This window comes from Onychostoma macrolepis, chromosome 17, assembly GCF_012432095.1.
Source record: "Onychostoma macrolepis isolate SWU-2019 chromosome 17, ASM1243209v1, whole genome shotgun sequence".
Taxonomy (NCBI): domain Eukaryota; kingdom Metazoa; phylum Chordata; class Actinopteri; order Cypriniformes; family Cyprinidae; genus Onychostoma; species Onychostoma macrolepis.
In genome coordinates, this window is record NC_081171.1 from 21,299,500 (window position 1) to 21,324,008 (window position 24,509).

The 24,509-nt window shown below is 38.6% G+C and overlaps 2 protein-coding genes across 2 annotated transcripts in view; one reads left to right on the forward strand and one right to left on the reverse strand.

Annotated features, from left to right (window-relative positions):
* Positions 1-928: 928 nt before the first annotated feature.
* slc25a21 (solute carrier family 25 member 21) overlaps positions 929-24,509 on the forward strand; it is a 98,327-nt gene continuing 74,746 nt past the window's right edge. Inside the window, exons 1-2 of the mRNA XM_058748783.1 lie at positions 929-1,068; positions 1,279-1,360. Of these exons, the coding sequence (XP_058604766.1) occupies positions 1,294-1,360 (67 nt within the window). The 5' untranslated portion in view covers positions 929-1,068; positions 1,279-1,293. The remainder of the gene's footprint in view (positions 1,069-1,278; positions 1,361-24,509) is intronic.
* LOC131522914 (uncharacterized) lies at positions 20,128-21,822 on the reverse strand. Its single transcript, XM_058748784.1, has 2 exons — positions 21,794-21,822; positions 20,128-20,846 (listed from the first exon to the last, which is right to left on the reverse strand). The coding sequence occupies exons 1-2, from the start codon at positions 21,807-21,809 to the stop codon at positions 20,254-20,256; spliced, it is 609 nt and encodes a 202-aa protein (XP_058604767.1). The 5' UTR covers positions 21,810-21,822; the 3' UTR covers positions 20,128-20,253.

Here is a 24,509-nt window from a genome sequence, read left to right on the forward strand (position 1 = left end):
CATTTTCTTTAACTAACAGTCAACGCTTGAATTTTTTTAAGGTATATATATATATATATATATATATATATATATATACATACATACAGTATATATATGTGTGTGTGTGTTATATTACATTATATATTATATTAATATATATATTGTGTTGGATTAGATAGTGGGAAAAAAAGATGGTAAATTGTACAGCTGGTGCTTAAAAAGTTGTAGGCCTATTTAGCCTACATTGTATTAGATTGTAGAAAAAGCCAATCTCAGTGCTTGGACATTAACAGTAAGTCACAGTATCGTAACTATTTTTTTAAACTTATTCTGGCTTTCATTTGTGAAATGATGGAGCATTTAGCTTAGAAGATTAAGGCCAATTTAGAACAATTTATAGTGACTTTATGTAAAGTACAAGTGTTTTAAATAAGTATTTAAATAAAAGTATGTGACTTTTTACACTTAAGTCACAGTTAACGTAGGAGATAAAATGTATGAATATAAAATATCCAACAAGTTAGCACTTATGTTTAAGTGTATAAACGTCACAAGCCTCAAATTGAACTAAAACAAGTTTATTAGGTTTTATTTAAAAGACAAAACATGAAATAAACTTAAAACTTAAGATAAACGTATTTTGGTTATCTGCTAGAAAACGAGTAAACTTCAAGACAAGTAGCCTAGTCTTAAGGAAATGTTTTGTAAATGATTAAAATAACTGAAAAATAGCGCAGGAAAAAAAAAAGTTATTTTAAGAGAAGCTTTAGCACAATGTGTTTGCAGATGCAACTTGTTTTGGTATTTTGTTAGCCATGACATTCAGACGTGCGTTTCAGTGTGAAATTGACTACATCTAGGACCACAGCAAATAAGCAATATCTCTTACAGTGTCCTCATTGAACTCTGACTGAATCTGAGTTAGAGTTAAAATTAACCTGCATTGCCCAAGAGCGCGCTCACACACTGAATCCCCATTTCAGCTCGCGCCAGGACGCCGCGTGTCAGACCAGCCTCGGACTTCCGCCGCATCTCCGCAAAGCGAGGAACTACAGTAAACAAACTGTACTGAAAAGCCAGAGTGAAGTAAGGTCTAAACACACCTGCAGTGCTCAGCACTATATAATGCGGCTTATGTCCACCTTAAAATAATAACAGACTCCTCTGTTAGGCCTATTCATTTTATGGACACATTTTATTTCCTCGAGAAATAAAATACACTAAAATACGTTTGAAATAACAAAGAGGTTTAAAACATGGCAACGCTGCTATAACCGTTTGTTTTCCTCAACACAGGCCCAGAATCAGAAAATGACATCTAAAAAGCAGAGTTTACTGAGAGAAGCGTCTCATCAGATCATAGCGGGCGGATCTGCAGGTAAGACGCGCTTCTAGTTTCTATTTCCACAAACTTGGTTTACCAACTCGTAAAGTGTCGCATTCAGCACCGGATAGCAGACACTCAAAACCGCCTTGAAGTACCTTTGTCGGGTTTTTTATTTTATTTTATTATTATTATGTGGTGCAAGGCTGTTTACATGAAATAAATATGTTTAGTAAGTGATTTTAAAGTCGATAGATGCCAGAGACATAAACCGGATGTCTGTCTTGAGGTACGCGGGATACACGCGCGCTTCAGTTAGTTCCGTTTACAATCGTTCCCTCAGAGTTGAAGACGCTTCACTTTAGGGCTATTTGTGTAATATACCCCTGACAAAATGAAAATGTTTATTTAGCTCATCCGTGTTATGCTTACATAGGTTTACGTTAAAACACCATCTACGTGTCTATAAGGACGATAAGAGTGACTGAGTCATGTGTGGGACTCACCGACAAGATGTCTTAAACAGCCAAGACGCCCATGTGATGCATATATACAGAGACCAACAATTGTTTTATTAAGCGTTTTATGTAACATATACAGCAGACGGAACGGAAGTCTGCACATTTGTAAAAAGCATGATGCCAGCTGCTTTCCAAAAGGTTTCATTATGCATTTTGAGCTCGTCAAAATGTATTGGCGTAGAAATAGGAAAATGAACTCATGAAGAGTCCTTTAACGAGAAAGAACCGGTGTAGTGGCGCTTTACTGTATTTTTGTGTGTGTGTGTGTGTGTGTGTGTGTGTCATTAGACAGTCAAGTCTGTGTTGGATCAAAATCTTTTTTGTTTGAGGTTCTACTGCTTACACGATGTCTACCTTTCATGCAAGGCTATTTTAAGAGTGACAATGAAGGATTTTGAACTTTAGGTTCCACATTAAGAAATAAGTGAAAGCATGCCCTTTTCACTTGGTGTTAAATTTTAACAGCCTTTGAACTTTGCATCATATTTAGCAGTAATTTAGGACCTTTCTTTCTTTCTTTCTTTCTTTCTTTCTTTCTTCAGTAGAATAACCCAGTGTTATTAGCTTGCACCCCCTGCACTTGCCATATTCCCTCCAGCAGCCTGTTAACGAGGCTGGGTAGAGTGAAAAGTTAATTTATGTATGACCTGGTCACAGGGATTGGATCAGGTTTGTGCTTGGCTTCTCTCAGGTTTGGACTGACTCTCCAAAACTGCCTCTTTTTTTTTTTTCTTTCCCCCCTCTGAAGGACACTAGAGTTAATGTCACTGCAGTGCATTTTATATATCCTACCAGGACTCGTTTCACAGCCTTTCCATTCAGGGATATACAAAGAAAATGGGGCATGTGTTACAGGCTGAAACCGGGGAGAGTTTAAGCTGTACCTTATGATAACCGAGTAAATCCTAAGAGGGTGAATTTTTGAATCTACCACAAGGGGGAAGCATTGTACTTGGCATTGGTGGTAGTCACAGAGTATTATTATTTTTTTTCACTTTTGAGCATCATTGGCTGTCTTTCTCATGCTCTATGGAAATGTAGCAGATGTGACTGTATCATCCTGTTGACAGTCCATCTTTTGCAAGAGAATATTGAATCCAGAATCTTGAATCCAGAATTAATTGAAAAATACATAATGTAACTAATTTGACTCCATTCTATACTTCAAGCACTACCTCTTTCAGGAGTAAATTAAGTAATTATTTAATCAAATCTGTATTGTACTAAATCAGGCCTAGTTTCTTGGAGCATATAACTGCTTTATAAGCACACTAATATTTACTGACATGCTTTTTATTTAGGAAATATTCCATCTATATGGAACTTTTAGGTGATTCATAAGACGATATACAGTGCACAGTGCAATCCAGCATTAATTGTGAAAAATGGGCCTGTATTAGTTCAGCCGGATATTGCGAACTTTACATTTGCCCTATTATGTAAAAAAATTCTCTTTCATAAGTGTTCTTAATGGGAACTTATTTTCTTTTCATCATTTATCTTAGTTTTATCCAGAAGGTCCGGAAGAACGGTCAGATGTTACCTTAAGTGTTTTTGGTATTGATTTCCTTTCCCTGCCCCTGTTATACAGAGTAATTTGGTAAGATTTACACAAAAATGTTTTAGTTATGATTAGTTTCTGTGTAAACGTATCCGCCGACCGCAAATGGAGTGTGACGGGAAAAGACAGACAGCCTAAGTATAATTGAACTCAGTCCACCCCTCCACAGCAGACCCTCACTTAAAACACACTCAGACCTCTCCTGTTTTAACTGGTGCGTAAGTGTGAAATGAAGTTTAGGAGCCTCAGACAAATAAATTCGCAAAACCTAAACTGAGAAGAAGAAAAGAGTAAAACGAGATCAAATAAATAAAAGCAATTAAAATAGGGACCCTGGGAGAAAAAAATAGCTACATTAGATCTCAGCCGCAAAGACCGTTTCCTCTCCGGGCCACAACTGGCTGCTACAATCAGAGCTGAATTAGGCCTAATATTTATTTCCAGAAACAATTGTACATGCCTCAGCAGGGCAATGATTGGACATGTTGTGGACAGATGTTTAGATGAGCTCATGTTTGAAGTAATGTTGATTTTGGAGGGTTCTTCTCTGAGCCTCCAAATCGCCTTCTTATACACCCACTTCTGTGTCATTTTTAGACTTTTGTCTTTTTGTCCCTGGACACATTAAGTGATTCTATATCTGAACAAATTATATAATCAGAGTTCTAATGATATTTATGTAATTATGCAATCATTCGGTATCAGATGAGAAAACTTGAGTGCGTTTGTAGTGCCCTCGTCGACATGTAGAAAACCGTTCTCGAAATGGGGCAAAAACGCAATTAAACCATAATAAACATTACAAAAACAAACAGAGGAGATTTATTGACTGCTACGACTAATTACCGCTGGAGGAAATGTGCAGGATCATAATGTCACAAGAAATCAGTTGACTGCAACCAGGCATGAAGTATAATGGTAACATATGCAGCAAGGAGCTTAGACTCTCCAAACAGATCATATACCTCCCACAGGTACCTGCAGTTGATGGGAGCAACTCTTTAAAGAGAAAACACCTCAAATAAGCATTTATTTACACCACAAATGGATTATTTTCTTCTGGTGATAAAACAAAACTCCTCTGAGTCCTATACGCCTACAAGAACTACTGTCGAACTACTGTTTGTATGAGCCTGACTTGGATTGTCGCTGTTGTGTCAGCTGTTTGTCAAAACGGGGCCTTAAACGGATGCAGTTTAGTCTGCCTGGGTAATGTACGAGCCAGCCAGGGGCTGCTGACGTTATCTTAATGATATGATTTATGGAGGTCGCACGCTGAACTGAGCAGAGGAGCTGCGACAGATGGGGACGTGCGTGAGAGACGTTTCTACTGTAGACGGTTCGCTCAAACACACATAAGCACGCACACACTCATCCATCACGCATGCTGTGTTGCTGTAAGCAATGAGGATAATTGCGGTGTTATGGTAAGAGTAGCGTGATTATGATTGTTCAACATGGGAGGCTATGTCTGGGCTAGAGCTCGCGCTTATTTTCTGGGGGAAATTATTAAAATGAGGGCCTTTGGAGCGGACTGAAAGGAACTGCGGCTCAATAAATACAATATGCTCTATCGCCTGATCACGATGGTGATCTAATCAGAGATCTTAATGTTAACCACATTCATTTTTGATAAAACATACTCTGAGTTTGAATGACGTTTATGCCATTGGCGAAAATTCACATCAAGCAAATTAGCTCATTTTATTCATTGAAGTGAATTTTCTCTGAAAAAAATCTTGGCATCTAACGCGAGGGTAAACTCTGGCTTTAAAATCGTCATGAAATCAAAATTGACCCTGTTTACTTGTGTTGTGAAGAAGAAGGTTTTTGTTCTTAGTTTTTCATTAAATAGCAACTTCTTAACTCTGAAACGACTTTCCTTTTCGATGAAGTCACATATTATTAATTAATGCATCGGTAACACTTTACAATATGGGTGCACAGATATGCATTAAATAATGCTTAGCTAATGCACAGATAATCATGAGTTAATGTATAACTCATGATGAACTAAACCATTTATTAATGATTACTGCATCAGCAACTAATGAACATTCGATATGATTCAAAGATTAAGTAATCAATAAAGTGTCATAATGTATTAATTACCTAATAACTTATTATATTAACTAATGAAGTACATTTATATGTTAATTACCACATGGAGTCGAAGCCATGCTTTTAAACTTCCAGTTGTCTGCAACTAATGATTTGCAAAGGTATCATTATGTTATGACTTTACTTGTTGAGGCACAGAACTATTAACCAATTGTTAAGTAATATGTCATTGTGGTTATAGATTTTGAATTAGTTAGTTAGTCATGTGCCAACAAGTAAAGTCACACCATAATGATGCCCATGCAAATCATTAGCTAATGATTAATTAAAGCAGGCATCTGGAAGTTGAAATGCATGCTTGAACCCATTGTGGTAATTAACATATGAATTAATACTATTAGTTAATATAATATGTCATTAATACTTTATGACACATTTAACTAATAACAATTTATTGATTACTTAAACTATGAATCATATAGAATGTTCATTTGTTGCTGATGCAGTAATTATTAATAAATGGTTTAGTTCTTCATGAGTTTGTTTGTTTGTTTGTTTGTTTATTTGACAAAAAAAGTAGTGAATACACTCAATTCGTCAAGGATAACACAATAAAGTTTAAAATACAACTTGTTTCCATTGTGGTCCTTGATGTAAAGCACAAACTCCACTCCCGGTAACAGGTACACTGGCACTGCATTATAAATACAAAAATGACAATAAAATTCCACATTTACAAAAATGTACAATCACAAATAACCACGTACATAATACAGTTTCATCAACAAAACACCCTACTTAAGAGCCAACTTTTAGCTTTTAAACTAAAACTAACCATAGTCGAAATACCCTTAATATCCAGAGGTAATTTATTCCACAAAAGTGCCCCAGAATATCTAAAAGACCTACGACCATACATAGTTTTAAAACGACATAATGTAATATCCATAAGACTTTGCCTAGTTTTATAACAATGTTGCTCAGAAAAATGTGCATTCAAATATAAAGGAGCTCTATTATTGATAACCATATGTACCATTTTTAATTTAATATGTTCAAGTCCGCTACACATTAACTCATGATTATCTGTGCATTTGTTAAGCATGAATTAATGCATATTAGTGTGGTCAGACAAAGTGTTACCAATGCGTCCTTTCTAAAATCTTGCCATTAGTTAATGAAGTAATTGAATGCCTGTAAATCAAATAAAGTTTATAGTTTAACTGCAAATAATGATAAGAATTAAATTAAGTGTTTCCATTGAGATACATCAAGATCATCTCAAGGGTGAACTTGACCTTCAACCTTCATGTCTTTGATCAAATAAATTCCTCAAAGTGTTTGAGGAGGGGAATGGTTCTCCACAATCTAGTGCAAACTTGTGTCCAGGTTTATTTTGGTACGTTATACCCACTTTTCACAATGAATAAAATCCAAGTTCAGCATTTGGATATGTCACATTTTCATGTTTACTTTGTTCAATTCTTCACACCTTTTATACAGTCTCTCATATAAAGAAAAAATCTGGTGGACGTAACATGAAATCAAAATTTGAGTGAAGGAAAAAAAGAGTCACTAAGATGCCAGAGATTTCCAAAGCACTGAGATCTGCCATCATACTGGCCGAACACACTGTATTACATACAGTACTGTAATACAGCACATGGCAGCAATAACATAGCTGGAAAGGAAACCGGCTAACAAGCTATGCTTAATTGAGCACTTAGTCTAAGTAGTCAAGGGCCATAGTTTGAATGACCCTGTAGGAAAATGAAACTGTACGGTAGATGCTACACTGTGAGTGCATGAATTTGCGTGTAAGCGTTCCCTTTTTCTTGGACTGCTGTCCAGTTGGCTGTTGTCCGACCTTGTAATTAGCGCAGAATGCTGATATGTCTTTTGGCTGGAGAAGAGCTTTTGATGGCGTGATCACAACATTGCATTGATCATAAAGTCTCGTATGAACATATTCCCATAAAGCTCTTTCTAAAAATAACCTTCCAAGGAGCTCTCTCTTAGCTCTTTAAATGCACTTTAAATTTGTAATTGTTTCTCAATCCGCCATGCTGTAATTTGCAATGACTTAACTGTGGTGGAAGACTTGTGTTTTGCTCTGTTTGAGAGACAAATCATTGTCCCGTTTTGGCTTTATATTGTCTGGAAACTTTGGGTGAATCTCTGCCCAGAGTTACAGTTCTGTTGTCGGCCTGGTTTCTCATGTGAAGAAGAGGCAAACATTTCAGAGGACTTTTGGTCAAATACTAACGTCATAGATGAATCCAAGTCAAAAAGTAATGTATATATCTTTTAACTGAATCTAATTTGAGACACTAAATTGTAGAGAATTACAAACCTAGTCATTTTTTTAGTAGAAAAGCTTGAATTATAAATAAACATAATAAGTACTGTCAAAAACAACAACAGTCAAAAATGCTGTAGGGAGAGATTTCTTGATTGAGCATGTCAATGTGTATGTGACTTTTTTTGGTTTATATCCATGTATGTGTAGATACAGTGGCTAAATATTTTTGTCAATCCATTAGTTAAAGAAATGAATACATTTCTTCAACAGAAGAAAATCAAATTATAAATGCTGTTCTATTTAACAATTATGTTTATTAAATGTAGCCTTGGTGATCATGTCACTTCTTTCAAAAACATTAAAAAAGATCTTACAGACAATGTTCAAAGCAATTGCAGAAATTACTAAGCAAAGGGAGGATAGTGCTGACTAAACGTCTGACATAATTTGTTTGCAGATGCCATTCAGGTTAATATTAATTAGTGCTGTCAAACGATTAATCACATCCAAAATAAAAGGTGTGTGTGTGTGTGTGTGTGTATATATATATATATATATATATATTTTTTTTTTTTTTTTTTTATATTTACATGTGTATATATATATATATTTATATTGTTATATTATATATAAATATATTTAATATATAAACATAACATATTTTTCTTATATATGCATGTGTTTGTGTTTATATATGCATAATAAATATACACAGTACACACATATATTGTGCAAACAAAAACTTTTATTTTGGATGCGATTAATCGTTTGACAGCACTAATATTTTTTGACGTAATGCAATGACATGAAATTTTTAAGTGTCCAGAAATGTGCAAATATTTTTTAAGGGCCATCATTGACTTTACATATGTGTTTCTCCCTCGGCATGTTTAGAGATCCAAGCGACTGCAGGCTTTTTTAGGTAGTCAGAGCACAGGTCTGCAGCAGCGAGACGGCCTCTTCAGCTGGGTTAACTGACTCAAGATGAGCGGTGCGTGGGCAAGAGCTGAAATCATAATGTGATTTGTTGTGCTTGGGAGCCAATTTGAGTCTTTTTGGGAAGGGTCCCTGCCCGGTCGCCTGCTTGTGCGCTTTGCAAGGAGACCTTAATTAGAGAAGCTCAAATTTATAGACACTTTTGATTATAGCTGATCTTGAGTTGTAAAAGGATGACATTGCCTAGGAGGGGGACATTGGCAAGGGCGGCCGCACAATTTGATAATGAGAACCAAAGCTTAGGAGAAAGGCTTGTTTTGAATTTGTTTACACGTTTATTATCCTTTCAAAAGGAGCGCTTCATCCAATAAAATCAAGACAGACACAGATGTCACAATCAAGAGGCAATAAGAAGGGATGGGGGGGAGAAATGAAGCGGTTTCCATTATTATGTTTGAAATAAGGGCAATTATACAATGGAATAAAGATATAAAAAATGATGTTGGGTCATGGAAAAGTGCCCTATTACGTCTTGAATTCCTGTTCACTCATGTTACCGAGTGGTAAAGGATGGGCGCTGGCAGGAAAGTGGGAGGGGATTATTGCACAATTTGATGCTGACTGGTTTATAAATTAGTTTTGAATGATTGACAGGATCTTAATTTAACAGAGGATATGTCCAGAGAAGCTTTTTAGGACTGAATCATAAAAAAATAGAAATAAAAACTGTGCCGCAAGAGTTGTTTCAGATTGATCTGATCCATGATTATATCCTCACTTTGATTGGGGACTTTTTTTTCCAGCTTGGGAAAATGGCTGCATCCTAACCGGATAACATGTCCACTAAAATGTTTGGTCAGCCTCTAAATCTTAAGCTGTCATAATGTTATAAGAATCATTTCACTCTTCTGACTCGACTCCCCCTGTTTTCTCTCATAATGGGGTTGTTTTAGTCAACCGACTTGCTTGTAGTTGCCATACTCTTGGATAGGTGGCAGTAGAGAGCTATTTTGAAGGTTCACTTCCTCTCTTTCCTTCTCTCCAGCCTTAGTAAATCTTTCACCAAGCGATGACGTTCCATGTGGAGGTTGAGGCTGAAAATTGAAAGCTTTTTATAGTAATAGAGAAGATTTATTTAGTTATAATTATGTAGGAGAATCGTATGGAACGGGTGATGGTAAAACTTTTGATCTAGAAGCTTTTTGCATCACATAGGTCTTTTTTCCATCCAATCCAATGGAATTGATTTCTGTTATGAATTTTCTATCACCTCACAAAAATGAAACACAACTTCATGTTCTTCTTCTGAAGGTCTTAGCTTCATCCAAAATGGGTCTCAGGACTTCAAATTCCCTCTGGACTTAATATGACGTGATTAAATAGCACTGATTTAATTTCCCACAAGAGCAATGGCTACTAGCCAGTGGCTTTCCTAACATTCCAAAAACACTCCAATCTCTCATTTGCCCATCACTGTCTAACGCTCGGGCAACACCATGGCAGGTGGTACTGCTCATCCTGACCGCAGTCCGACATAGCTGGCCAGCACATTCTATTCCAGGCGCTGAAGTCCTGAGAACATGTCCATACCAACGTCAAGATCTCTAGATGTTTGGTAGAGGAATAAGTGAGATCAGAAGCAAAGGGAAAATGCATCTTTATCCTCGAGCGGTGTCTCGTACTGAATGAGACATGCATACAGAAATCAGTGGTGCAGAGAGAAGACCACACATTCTGAGGGATCCTAGGGGCTCTCTGCTCGTTTTGAAGTGCAGTATGGTGGAAAGGTTAAGCTATCAGTCTGCTGACTGTGGCAGCGTTGGGGCAGCAGAAGCCTCTGATGAGAGATGACAGATGCTTTCCCCAGATAAAACTTCCCGGAATGACACAACGACTGCTTTGTCGTCTCTGCAGATGAGATTCAGGTTGTGGATTTGAATCATATATGCATATGAAAAAAACAAAGAGAAATGTAGTGTTTTGTTGTTGTGTTCTGTATGTTCATGGTCATTTATTTGTAGATACAGTGGCTTCTAAGTGTTTGGACATGACACACAAAATATCAAACCACACCATACATGTCAGTTTATTCATTTGAATCCCCCCCAAAAAAATATAATAATTACTTTTTTTTAAATATACAAATATCATGAGTTATTAATTCATAAATATAATTTATGGTTTTGAGTAGTCATGCCACATGACATTTTAAATATTACAAAATATTATTTTCTAAGAAATGTTGTTATAATAACAATAAAGAATAGTTTTGCCAAACTACTCAGGTTTTTCTTTAATAAAATATTATATTAATATAATAAAATTTTTGGTTGCACTTTATTTTGCAGTGTGTGCCTCAGAAAATACTGGTCATATAAGGTATGGGTAGGGTTAAATTTAGGGGTAGGTTCAGGGTTAGTACCTAGTTATTACCTAGTTATTGTAATTACTATAACAAGTACATAGTATGTACATGAGGAACAGGACTGTAACATAAAGTGCCAGTTTTTTTATTATGTCATCACATAAAACTTTATCACCCTCACAGCCACCTATTTTTGTCTTTTTTATATAAAGACAAAAATAGGTGTCTGGTCATTGATGTAAAAAAAAAAAGGAAAAGTTCTGAGTAAATGTTTAGGTTTAGTTGTGGCACTTGATATTTTGTTATCCAATGCAAAGAAATTTACACATTAAGCGTGGCTTAAATGTCCAAGTACATTATGGGGCTGTTGTATAATTAGATTAAAAGGATACATTTTAAACTTATAGTTGCAATTTTATGCTTCAGTCTACTTAATCGCATGAACAGCTTATTATAGAGATGTTCTCATCGCAGTTTTGTGCCGTGTAATACTCACAATCTGATGGCTCAGCAGGTGTTTGTTAGTATGAGGGTAGAAGCAGAGCTGATGAGATGGGAGATATATCTCCTCCGTAAGCACTTGTTCCTTCCCAGGAGCCCATTGCCGCCCATGTAGAAAGGAATCTAGTATGGCTCTGGTGTCAGGCTCTGTCATGCATAGCCAGGCTCTGGGGTGCTTTTGAAAACGGCCCTTTCCGCCTCAGTCGGCTGAATAGATGGAGCCCAAGGGGCACTTTTTCCACAGCCACCAATTTATCAGCTCATATCCAGACCGATACGGCCTGTCGTTGCCTGCGCTTTCCCTGTTTGTCCCTCTCAATGTTTATAAATGGCAGTGAGTGAATGGCAATGCCTGGCTTAGAGGAAATGTCTCACTGTGATTATGTGCAGGTCGCTGCCGTTTTTGTGGGTCTGTTTGTGTTTTGATTGCTTAGGGAAATGTTTTGTTTGGTAATTTTTTTTTCCAACCCACCCAGATTTAATTACATTTATGATATACCGTAAGTGTCCTTAAAAAAAAAGCTGTGCATTACGCACACGACTAACAGTACTCGGTAAAAATTTAGAAAAATATGTAATGCAATCCACACTAATAGTATGACTTTATATTTTTCTCCAAAATGGCTGGACAGAGGGCTACAATAATTGCCCCGGGGGCAATTAGATAGAATGGCTGTGGGAGCGGCAAAGTCATTTTGTAAGCCAAACATCCTGGTGCTTGGCTGCAGAATTCGGCCAGCTTGAGGGAAGCTGTTTGTAGGGAAGTGGATCAGGGTTTGTTTTCTTTCTCTGAGAACTCTGCCAGATGAGCAGCACCTAAATTTCAGCACCCTTCTTTCCTTCTTTTCTCTTGCATCTTCATGTGACCAAAACAATAATAAAAATGGGAAAACCATGTCTAATTTTAATCTCAATCTCCCAAATTATTCTGTGGTAAAATAAAATAACATTATAAAACACACAGTAAGCCACATTTAAGGCATTATTTGGTGCAACAGTCAGGTTCTGGAAATAAAAATCCTATTTGTTTTCTCTAGAAGTGAATTGATTTTTAAAGATAACATCTAAACAGAGGTTGCTAATTAATGGTGTATGCTTTTGTTGAAGTTTTATTGTTATTTCAACTAACATTTTACACAATCATGCTTAACAGTGGGTTCTCTGGTGAAAAACTACATTAGCTATTCTGCAAAGACAACGCCACCAATCAGAGAATCGTGACAAGCAAATTGCGGCAAAAGAATTCTTTAGTGCCCGTCGATTCACACAAAGCACTGTGCGATGTGATAGAGTCAGTCTCCCTATGGTCTCAAAATGTTTTCACAGAAACTGCAGTTTTCTGCCAAAATTAAAGTTCAAAGGATAAACTTTTGCAAGTGAGGAAATTAAGACAGCTTTATTATTTTAGTGTAAAGTAAAGTAATTATTATAGTTTTGAAATATTTGTTTTTCATTTACATTTATTTTATGGTGCAGTTGTATTACAATAGTAATTACTGTCTTAGGGATGATGACAATAATATCAGTAATAATATAAAGTATTATTATTATTATTATTATTATCATTATTATTAGATTGAAATGGCTTTCTAAAAACACCAGTGAGAATGTGATGTGGACTGAGAACTTTAAAATGTACAATATTTTCTTCCAGTGTTACTTAGCAACAGTAAAACAAATTAATTTAATTTGATTAATTATTAGTAATTACATTTTTAAGATATACTTTTTTTGTGAAGTCAGAAAATGCAGTCATTTTTTGTCTACCAGTACTGTAAAATCACTGCAATCCACAGCCTAAAGTGCAGGCTTATTACTTTATAATAATGATACTGAGTAAATGTAAGAGTGGAAAAATTGATAAATGAATCAATTTAGTGATGCTGAAGATCTCATGAAAAGAATGCATGTGCAGTAACCGTAAGCGCAGTTCATCGTGGTGGAATCCCTCTCAAGAGTTGGAAAACGTGACTGTTCAGACAGAAAGCAGGCAAAAATGTAATTTGTTGTATCCCAACCCCCTGTTAGGTCACACACCTGATATAAAACGGGCCAGCTTTAGCAGTCTGAATATGTCTACGCTTTATAAACCAGAAGCTGAGCAGCTCATAAGTGATATCCATCATCACAGGGGCTGAGCTGAAAGACCTGCCTTTGAATATGGAAAAAATAGAGTGGTGTGGGGAAAAATGAGAGTGAATGAGCATTTTGCATGTGGGTAAATCAAACGTCATGCTGTCTGAGGCACTGAGCTGCCTCGATGGGGGACTCAGTCCATTTATTAATCATGCTAGAGGACCAGATTATTTTTCTTAACTTCACTATTTCAGGTTGCACTATAATCTGAGCATGCTTTGAAAAAACGAGATGATCAAGTAAAAGAACAAGGCTCATAATTGACCTCACAGATGAATGAAAATAATTTTTAACTCTGACCCAGGAATCGCTAATGAGCAAAACAGCAAATGACATCATTCTGATGTTGTGAGAGAATTAACTTGTTTTGAATAACCCTCCACTGACCCCTTTGGTCAAGGAATCTCACTTTTGCATAAAACTGTCATTTTCCTCTTAATTAGTGAGGTATGTTTAATGTGGAATAAAGGTATTTTAAGAAGGCCATGCAAAATGAACAGCACTCTGTCATTTTGTTTGGTTCTCTTGCATTTTTGTTTATTTTTTTTTACGTTTGGGGGAGGAGCAATGGTGTATTTGTCACTCTTGAGTTAGCGCAGTCTCTTTTGGCCGAGACGACTGAGGTTTGCCATCACTCCCCTAAAAACAACAAGGCACTCCTGCCAAGCTTCCTAGTTAATTAGCGAAGCATTTCACACGCTGCATAACATCAAAAAGGAAATGGAAAAGTGACAAATTTGGAGAGTTTGGCAGCGTGTGAGAGTCAGACTGAGCTGGACGTTTTCCAAGCTGTCCTGTTACCTGGTTTAACTTAACAGAGTCTACACTTTTTGTACTCAGAACATTTTAGAGCAATATATTTCCATCAGAAATATTTAGCCTTAATTAGTTTTATTTAATTTATGAGCTCTTCCCCAAACTGACTGTGAAAGCTGAGACAAGAACAAAAAGAACGTCAAATTGAAGTTTAACGTACCCATGGAATGAAATCTGCACAAGTTGATTTTTTTCTAAGCAATGCTTAGGTTGGATTGCATTTGTTTTATGCTAAATTTAAATTGTTCTGGTTAAAAAGGAGTTTCTGACTCCCTAAGTGGTAATTAGTTTATTCATTTGCACTCCTTTTTTTAATTAGGTGATAACTAGTACGTTCATATTGTGCTATTGTCTGTATTGCAACGATACTTGTTTTAATACTTGCTTTCAGCCAAATAGTCTCTTAGTTCTTCGCTTTTTTCTGAAAAATTAACAAGAACTGTCCTATAAAACAGAATGTTAAAAAAGAACTACTGATCCCTTTATTTCATGCCTGACTTTTATAGGTTGGTAGGCGTCCATATCCATGTAATGATGACTGCCAAATGTTACAAGAAAAAAAAATAGCAATGCTTTATTTCCCAGCTCTCTCAGCAATTTCAGAAATGTCAGGCAGAGAATTCTACAATTTGAAATGGCAGCTCAAACCTCCATAAAGCATGATTGACATCCATCACACCTGTTCTTAACCTGATCATATCGTCATCCAAATCCTTCCCTCCTGCAACAGACTGCTCCATCCTCACCCAGCTCCCTCATAAGCCTGGGCAAACTGTCACCGCATCAGCCGCAACAGTCTGGGGAGTTGAACTTGACTGGAACATATGTCTTCAATTTTAATAGCCCTTCATTCCCCCAGATGGCCTGGAGGGGGGAAGGTTGCCTGAGAAGCTGCGTTTCATGTAAGAATAATTTGTGTTAAGTAGCTGGGCGATCTGTTTGTTACGCTAGAGCTGACAGTTTGTTTATGTTTCTTGAGGAGTATGATGGATGGGGCAGGAGTTGATGCTAATTAGGCTAAATTGTTGCTAAGAATGCAGTTGGCCTGCGCCACACTGCATAGGCCAGCTCCCATTGTTCCTGTCTCTTCGCACTCAAGGCGTAATTGAATGGAGCTTGCAGCCATTCATCATTGTATCGAGAGGCAGGAACAGGAAGTTAGAGTCTGAGGGACTAAGGACAGAGAGGGCTGGGGGACAGACTGGCTGGGCATGAGTGGCGGTGATGGGGCATGTCACAGCGACTTCTCTCGAAACAATCTTTGTTTGATATCTGTTGAGAGACACACTTGAAGGGTGTGTTCCAAGAACCTAGTGAGCTGCCTACATAGCCAGCTACTTTGTATGGCAGCATCCTAACAGAGATGGAACATAAGTGGGCTATTTTGAACTCTACATACCGCATGGATAAGCGATTTATATTCAATTTATTTATTTATTTTATTAATAGTTATTGGTAGATTTGTAGTCTTTGCAATGGGAGTGTTCCTGTGATTCCTTAAATTTCTCACTTAATGGTTTTGAAAGAGAGCTGAAGTGTAATAGACTATAAATTGAATGTATACAAAACGAGTGAGCAGTTGGAAGAGGAATATTTGTGTTAATAATGCTAATACATAATGTTGGGGCTCTAGAAATTAGATTTACTGAATCCATAATCATATTGCTTTACAAAGAATGGTGACATCGACTTTAAAGGCACCTGATTTTTTTGGCCTTCTTGCATGATATAATGTCAGACACTGTATCGCTTCCTCTGTACCACTTCCCTCTGTACCTATCCTTCCATATGTCCTGTTCCTTAATTTCACCCATACATTGCCAGTGGCACCTTCTCAATGTTCACCTTAATTTGTTTTCTCCCCTTTCCCCCTGCATTTATTTTCCTTGGTCTGCCCTTTTTCCTGAAGCAGGAAAGTGAGGAAATGACTTCTTCAAATTTGTAGACCTGTGGACCACAACCCAGCAGGCCAAGACCCCCAATCACCCACCCCATCCACACGTGCCCCTGACAGCCATTCTAATGACCTCCATTCAGATTGGCGTGCCTCTCACTGTAAGGGTGTTATAGGGTCACTTCCGCCTTACTGTAACGTTATGCTAAACGAAGACATGTGAGGACCACACTCAGAACCCCCCAGCCTCATGTTTGCTATGTGTTATGTTGCAAACGGACAGAACCTGGCACTAGTCAGCACCCTTGACCTTCTAAGCCCGATCGCCCTAGAGAAAGATGGAGAAAGCATTGTTTACAGTGCCCCCACAAATGTTTGTGTAGAAACGCATGTGTTTTCAATTAACCTCAAACACGTACATTCACCATACGGCAATGTCATCTGCAAACAACAGCGTTATGACAGGGTGGAGGGGATGGGTTGGCTCATGACAGAGAGCAGACCATGTTTAAGATGGGTTAGACTTCAGAGAGGTACACTTAAATTGTTCTGGATGACTGTTACTTAATTAGCCCCTAGCTAGCATGGAATGGTTTAGCATTGTCTCTAGTCATGAACTAAACAAACAATGTACTTTCAACAGTGCTCCAATAGACTGATTATGTTTGAGAATGTAAGACAACTTCTTGACATGAGAGGTCTCTCAAATCTACAAAAACCTAATGAAAAAGGTCCTTGCATCTAGCAAATATGCTCTGACACATTGATGCTTTCTTGTGTGCAATGCCAGTTTGATTGGACTAGGGTTGCCAGCTTCCGCAAAAAAGAAATCAAGGGACACTCTCAGTTTCTTTTAGGGGAAATTGGGGACTCTTTCCATTTCTTTGTACTACATAAGCCATTTGAGATTTAAATCTGATGAATACTACAAGCAAAAGTACATAAAGAAAACAAATAGAAGTTAGCTAGCGGTTAGCAACCTCCTTTGTCTGTTCCTTTATCCTTTCCATGCTAGCGCTTAACATGTGCTGCTACTAACGGTACAACAATGTCCTGAACTGTACAACAAATACTGTTAAAATAATGACCATGACCAAGCTTTTTCGGCAAGCACAAATGCTTTCAGCCTGAGCAGTTTTTCATGACCTTGCTAGCAACTTTGGGTAATGACTGAAAGTCACATTATCATATAATACATCCATCCATCCATCAAGTTATGTATAAAATATTTTGTATGGCATATTTCTGCGGGCTTTAAAGCTGCTTATACATGTTAGGTTGTAGGTAATGGTCTGGATGGGGGAGGTCAGAAGAAGGAAGTGAGTGTGTTCAGATGGGCGAGAGTGAAACCTGAGCATGATTGAGTTAAGGAAAGGAGAAGAAGCCCTCCGGCTCAGAGTCGGATGTTGTGTGTGTATACATAGGAGTCTTGTCATGCTACCCTTTAAGCAAGGGAGACTGACTTACAAATTGCAATGGGACTTTTTTTGCATGCCAGAGGTATTTTTGCGTCCCTTGCAGTGTACATAAGGAGGTCGTGTGAGTGTATGTGTGTGGCAGAAGGCAGACGTACCTGTACATCCTCATTTTGTATGAACACTGACAATGCAAATGCACGCAGATGCTTGCATCTGCTTTTTAAAGCTGTTCTTGATCCAAGATCACACAAGACCACATAAACAGATTATGGTCCTTCATTTTATTCCCAATTATCAGCACTCTCTTGTGAATGATGCAGAGCACAAATAATGAAGAATCGATTCAATTAACTAATCAAATTCTTAGCCTCTGCAAAAAAGGTCTTCCTTTTCTTGTTTTCCTTGTGCTTTTTTAAACTAGGAATTTGTTCTTGCTGCTTGCTCCACCGTTCTTTGTCTTTGATTTGGCACAGCGTGTGAGGTGCTTTTTAAACTGTGGGAAAAAATGTCCCGAGCGAAGAGCGGAGTGGAGGCGCCGCTCAGCACTGCAGCAACGCTAAGCAAAAGCAGATGTTATAAAGTTTACAGAAATCAGAACATTATTTTCCTGTTTCCATCGCATTCTTCTAAACACTTAGTGAACAAGCTTTGAAGTCACCCAAGAAATCTAGTCTGCGGGAGGAATGATAGCATCTCGTAGGGAAACAGCGTGAGGGAGGGGCAGAGGCGTCTCTCCTCCAGCGCTGCTCTGTCAGAACCAGTTTTGCACTGATGCGGACAGAGCCATTCAAGGCCATGGCAGACGCCGCCCCCTGCACACGCCAGCACCACTGTGGTCCTCAACCTGGACGGCTGTGTGTGTGGGTCCATGTATCCAAGAAAGATCAGATAAATCCAGAATCTCTCAAAGGCACACAACAGGATGTGAGCGCAAGGGTTCAATCCTTAATCCCAATGTTGAGTAATTTGTAAGGTCAAATCCTCGACTCCTTGACCAACAGAACAGGGAACACTTAGCCTTTATTTCAGTGAAGCAAGGCACTTGAAGTGTCTTGAATTGTCTCTAACCTGAAGCGGCCTGTTGGTCTCTGCCCTATTGTTTTAAAGTCGAAATTCATTTCATGTGCACTTGTTTTTGATTTAGCAAGGCAAATCACTCTTATTACTTTGAATTAGGAGTAAAGGAGAAAAACAAGTGTGTTTTCCTGTTTCGACTCTGCGGGTTGAGCTCTGGGTCAGCTCAGCGCTTGTAACTTGGTGATTTGTTGTGGCATGGTAGTGGGACAGATGGCCATGTGTCTCTGACGGCTAAGAAAGAGATCTCATTGTCACTATTGCTTCCTTCAGTCAGGATGCCTTCAAACCTCATCATAACATATACATGGATGTTGTTTGTGATCTTAATTCAGCCCTCCCAACCCTACATGAATTGTATTCAGTCTTTTTCCCCTTCTTTTCCCCTTTTCTATGTTTATTGTGAGCCTCTGTTTGTGTTTGGATAAGGGACTGGTACAGGCCCAAAGCGAGGTGAGCTGTTTCTCTGTCTTCTTTGTGTATCTTTTGTGGTCAATGTTAATGTTTAGGTGAATTCTTTCTTTTGAGGGATGGCATCTGTGCCCAAGGATGTTTTGCTCATGTTTCCTTAAATTTTCTCTTCTCAAAAAGTCAGAAACTTTCTCAACGAAACAAGACCTACTATAGTATAAAACCTACAAAAAAGATGTTATGGAAGCTTTTGTTACAATTAGATTAGATAAAATAAATGTGAGTGGTAATTCTGGGCATTTTGGGTGGTTTTCATGGTGTTGGCAAATTGTTTCTAGGCTTTTCTGGCTGTGTGTAAGGTTACGTACCTCTTGAAATCCATGTAGCTCACTCCTGTGTCTCTATGACAGCCATTCCTGTTCCTGCACTTGAGTTCCAACCCTGCTACAATGCACCTTGCTATTCCTGAAGACCTTGATGAGCTGGTTCAGGTGTGTTTGGTTAGGGTTGGAACTAAATATGGCTCAGGGCCGCATTTCATTTACATTGCATTTACATATATTCATCTAGCAGACTGTTTTATCCAAAGCGACTTACCACTGAGGAATACAACAAGAGATTCATCATAAAGAGGCAAATAAACACAGGAAGTTCTCGTAATAAAAGGTCTCAGGCATTGTTCAGATGAGTACAAGCTAGACAGGGAGGTATTTAAGGAAAGAGAAAGCAAAGTTTTTTTTTTGTTTTTTTTTTTGTTTTTTTTTATTAAATAATAGGATGCAGTCAAATATTGACAAAAGAGATATGTTTTCAGCTGTCACTGAATTGTATTAATTGCAAGGGATTCATAATTCTAGATGGGGTGGGAAGATCATTCCACCAGCCAGGAACTGGAAAGTGATTTTGTGCCTTTCTGTGATGGTACCACAAGGCATCGCTCACTTGTAGATCTCAGGCTTCTGGAGGGGATGTAGATTCGTAAGAGGGTGCTGAGGCCGTGGCTGTTCTATATGCAAGCATCAGTGCCTTGAACTTGATGCAAGTCGCAACCGGTAGCCAGTGCAGGGAGATAAAGAGAGGTGTAACGTGGGCCCTTTTGGGCATGCTGAAGACCAGTCGTGCCGCTGCATTCTGAATCATTTGTAGAGGTTTTATTGCGCATGATGGAAGTCCAGCAAGAAGAGCATTGCAGTAGTCCAGCCTAGAAATGACAAGGGCCTGGACAAGAGGTTGTGCAGCATGCTCCATTAGGAAGGGCTTGATCTTTCTGATGTTGTGCAGTGCAAACATGTATGAATGAGTGGTTATTGCAATGTGGTCTTTGTAAGTCAGCTGGTCATCAAAGATTACACCAAGATTTCTGAACGAACTTGGTGGGCTAGTTGTTAATGAACCTAGCTGCATGGTGAAATCATGCTGTAGAGTCTGTGTTTCAGGGAAGACGAAAAGCTCAGTCTTTGCCAGGTTGAGCTGTAGGTGATGTTCTTTCATCCATGCTGAGAATGTCTGCCAGGCAGCCTGAGCCTCAGCTACCGTTGGATCATCTGGTTAAAATAAAAGATAGAGCTGTGTGTTATCAGCATAGCAATGGTAGGACAAACCATGTGCCCGTATGATGGGTCCCAGTGATGTAGTGTATATGGAGAAGTGAAGGGGTCCAAGAACTGATCCCTGAGGAACCCCAGTGACCAGCTGATGTGCTTTGGATACCTCCCCTCCCCAGGCCACCCTGAAAGACCTACCTGTGAGACAGGACTTAAACCAGCGAAGTGAAATCCCTGTGATGCCCAGTGATGAGAGGGTGGACAGAAGAATCTATTCACAGTATCAAAGCATCACAAAAGCATTGTGAGCCAAGTTAATTGTAGAGACCATTGCTGGCAGTGGTTCTATGATCTAATTAGGCTTACGATGTTTTGGGGGGGGGGGGGGCATGCATTCGAGGAGCCTTTCTCAATCAAGTGTATGTTTTTTTTTTTTTTTTTTTTCAATCATTTTATTTACCAGGCAAAAAAACCTTTAGTAAAAGCACACCAATTCTTGTCTATTGCACAAATATTGCAGGACTAATTCTGTGCCAAATTTCAATACTTTAGGTTGAATTAATTTTTTTTTAAATCACAACTCAAAGTATGAGCAATACTAATTGCGATGGTTGCCTTAGGAAACACCACGAATTAGTGCTGTAAGTCATTAGCGGAGAGCTCAGGGGTTCCTTGAGTGTGAGTTAATGTTCAAGTCTCGGAAGGCCCCTGGAAAGAAATGACGTTGAGGAAAGAGGCCTGCAGGCATTTCTGCAGCAGAGAGCTTCTCCTTATGTGTTTAGATTGCTTCACCACGCGCATCGGCCTGTTATCATTGGCTGGGCGGCCGGTGATGCTGCTCCACTGGAAAGGCTCTGGTGTGAATTTTACTGTAGGACAGGGAGCACAGATCATAAAAGCTGCCTGAGTTTGAGTCGTGAGCCCAGACGGGCCTATGTAGCTCTTACCTTCACTTCCCACCATCTGCTCAAGGGCCCACACACTGGAATGGAATCGGAGTGTGTGAATGGAAGACCAGAAGAAGCCAAAGCGAGAGAACCTGGGTAAGAGAAGGAGAATCTTACCTCACACATGTGGGCACAGGGCTGTATTTTGACAGTAAGTGCCATAAAAAGCAAAAGCAAAAAGAAAAAAAAAAATGCTTAATTCCCTACCGGTGGCTCATGATATCATCAGCCAAATATGTTTTGAGCAAAATCCATTTATTGCCCAGTGTAAACGGCCAGTGGGGGAATCACGGGGGAAGATAAAACAACAGCCTGTCTTTACTCTTTAATGGCAGCACTGCTCATTGCCTCCCCTCGCGCCATGGCATTAGGGCTCCAGATGCATCGGCCACCCTGTAAGCTCATCCATCTCTCAGTTTTTTCCATAGCTCCCTTCTTTCCCATCCCATCTTTTTTCCAGCATGCAGACCTGCAGCAATGCTGCCAGGCTGAACAACAGAGGGCCAAAGCAGATGGACTTTCCTGTCCATTGTCCCAACATCTACTCTCCCCTGGACTGCGAGAGCATCCATGGTGCCGGTCAAGCCCAGGAGGGGTCAGGACCCTGACATGACCGAGGGTCTGGGGTCAGCCTGAGCATAGGGGGTCAGCTGGAGGAAGAGGCTTCCGCTGCCCGCTGACTTTGGGTGTGAAGGAGCAAAAAACAAGGATTGAAAGATGGCCCAGGAGAGCCTGAGCCAAGCCATGAAAGTTTAAACAAATACAAGGAGGAGAGAAAATTACCTTGGTGGTCTTGCACACTTCCCCCAGCTGATGTTTTGTTTTTTGACAGGCCTCATTTTGAGAATAAGAGGTGAGCCAGAGACAGTACTCTTCACTGCCAGTGTGGGGCGTAATTAGTTATGCTGGTTCTACTCAGAGACACCATTAGTAACAACAACAACAACAACAACAATAATAATAAACAGGTTTTTAAATAAAGCCTTTTACTATTAAATTGTATGCGGGAATGTGCTGGGAAAGCATGTTGCAAGGGTATTTTTATTCGTTTGTGAGAGTGTGTATATTGGGCACATATTATTTATCTCAGGGAGAATGTTAATGTGTATGTTTAACCACAGAGGATGATACAAATGTAGCTCTTATATTTTGTGTTTAATGTTGATGTATATGCATGTTTATACACAGCATGTGGTTTGTGTAATGTTATTAATTTGACACGACAGTTTTAGAAACACCGATAGAATGTGCTTGTGATATTCACAAACACATTTGCTCCCACGGAGTCTCTGAAATGTAAATATGAAATATTATATTAAATATTGTATTTCACAGCATTCTGGTCTATTCAGTAGTTAAACATTTCAATAATGACCTGTGAATAATGTGGGTCTATTCCAAGATTTCTATTTTTGTACATAGATGTACTTGTGTTCAGTCTCTCCTTGGCTTCTTCAAGAAGGCTCATTAAAAAAATGTAACTCAAATGAATATTTAATTTTCAAGTATTTATTTGGTTGCATTACATTAGGAGTGTTATACACCAGCTAAGTCTGGTATTTAGAGCTTCAGCGATTCGTCGACGTCATCGATTACGTCGATTAGCGTGGGATGCGTCGATGAATCGCACATTTTAGCCACGCCCATTGCGCGAGCCTGCAGTTATCCCTACTTAAGACTGTTTTTCTGCCATGTTTAACACAAAACAAGACTCTAGAGCCGAAGGTAAAGGCTAGTATGGCAACATCACTTCATAGAGTTGCATTCATAGAGCATTTTATTATTATACGACCGTCAGAACCGCATATAAATATAGCCAAACTGACGCCTTTACATGTCAAGATCCAACCGCATTCTCGCATTCAAAGCTGTGCTGAATGAACGGAACAGCACGGGACATCGAGTTGCCTATATAATCATGACGGGTTTAATTCACCCACAGAGACGGAGAAGGAGAAATGATTCGCGTTCATCTGAAGATCCACTGGAGCTGCCGTCAGTGCCGTGGGCGCGATCGCGCGAGCTCTGAGACGCGCGCACCAAACCCGCTCTCTGCTCTCGCTAACAAAGCATTTAAAGTCATTGTTTAACTGTGATGGATTGGACAAGCCTCGACTGGGCTCATTTATTTAAAAACGGGCTGTCAACTGTGATAAAACATCCTGGTGTTATGACGCCATTTTTGATTCTGTCGCTCTAGTGTCCTGAATGCGGTTGTGACTTCAGCTGTTCATTCATACAGAGATGTATTCAAGCAGATGTTTTAATCTGCTGAATAAATAAAACATTTCAAGTCTCTCACCTGTAAGCAACTGCTGTGCTGTCAGCCCCAAACAGTAACTGTGAATGCAGCCATAAAGTGCATTTCTATTGTTTGTATTGCATCACTGCCCTGTTATTCTTTCTTTCTTTCTTTCTTTCTTTCTTTTCTTTCTTTCTTTCTTATTATTATTTCTTTCTTGCTTCCTTGCTTTCCTTTCCTTTTCTTTCTTTAATTTTTATTTTGTATTAATTATTTATTGTTATTATTTCTTTCTTTTTCTCTCTTGTTATTTTTTCTTTATTTATCGTTATTTTCTTTTTTCTTTCTTTGTTATTATTTATTTTTTGTAAAGTATTAATTATGAGAAAATGTTTGAATAAAATATTAAAAGATATAGCAGAAGTTACTGTTATTATTTATTGATAGTTTAACTAAATAATTAATCAACTGATA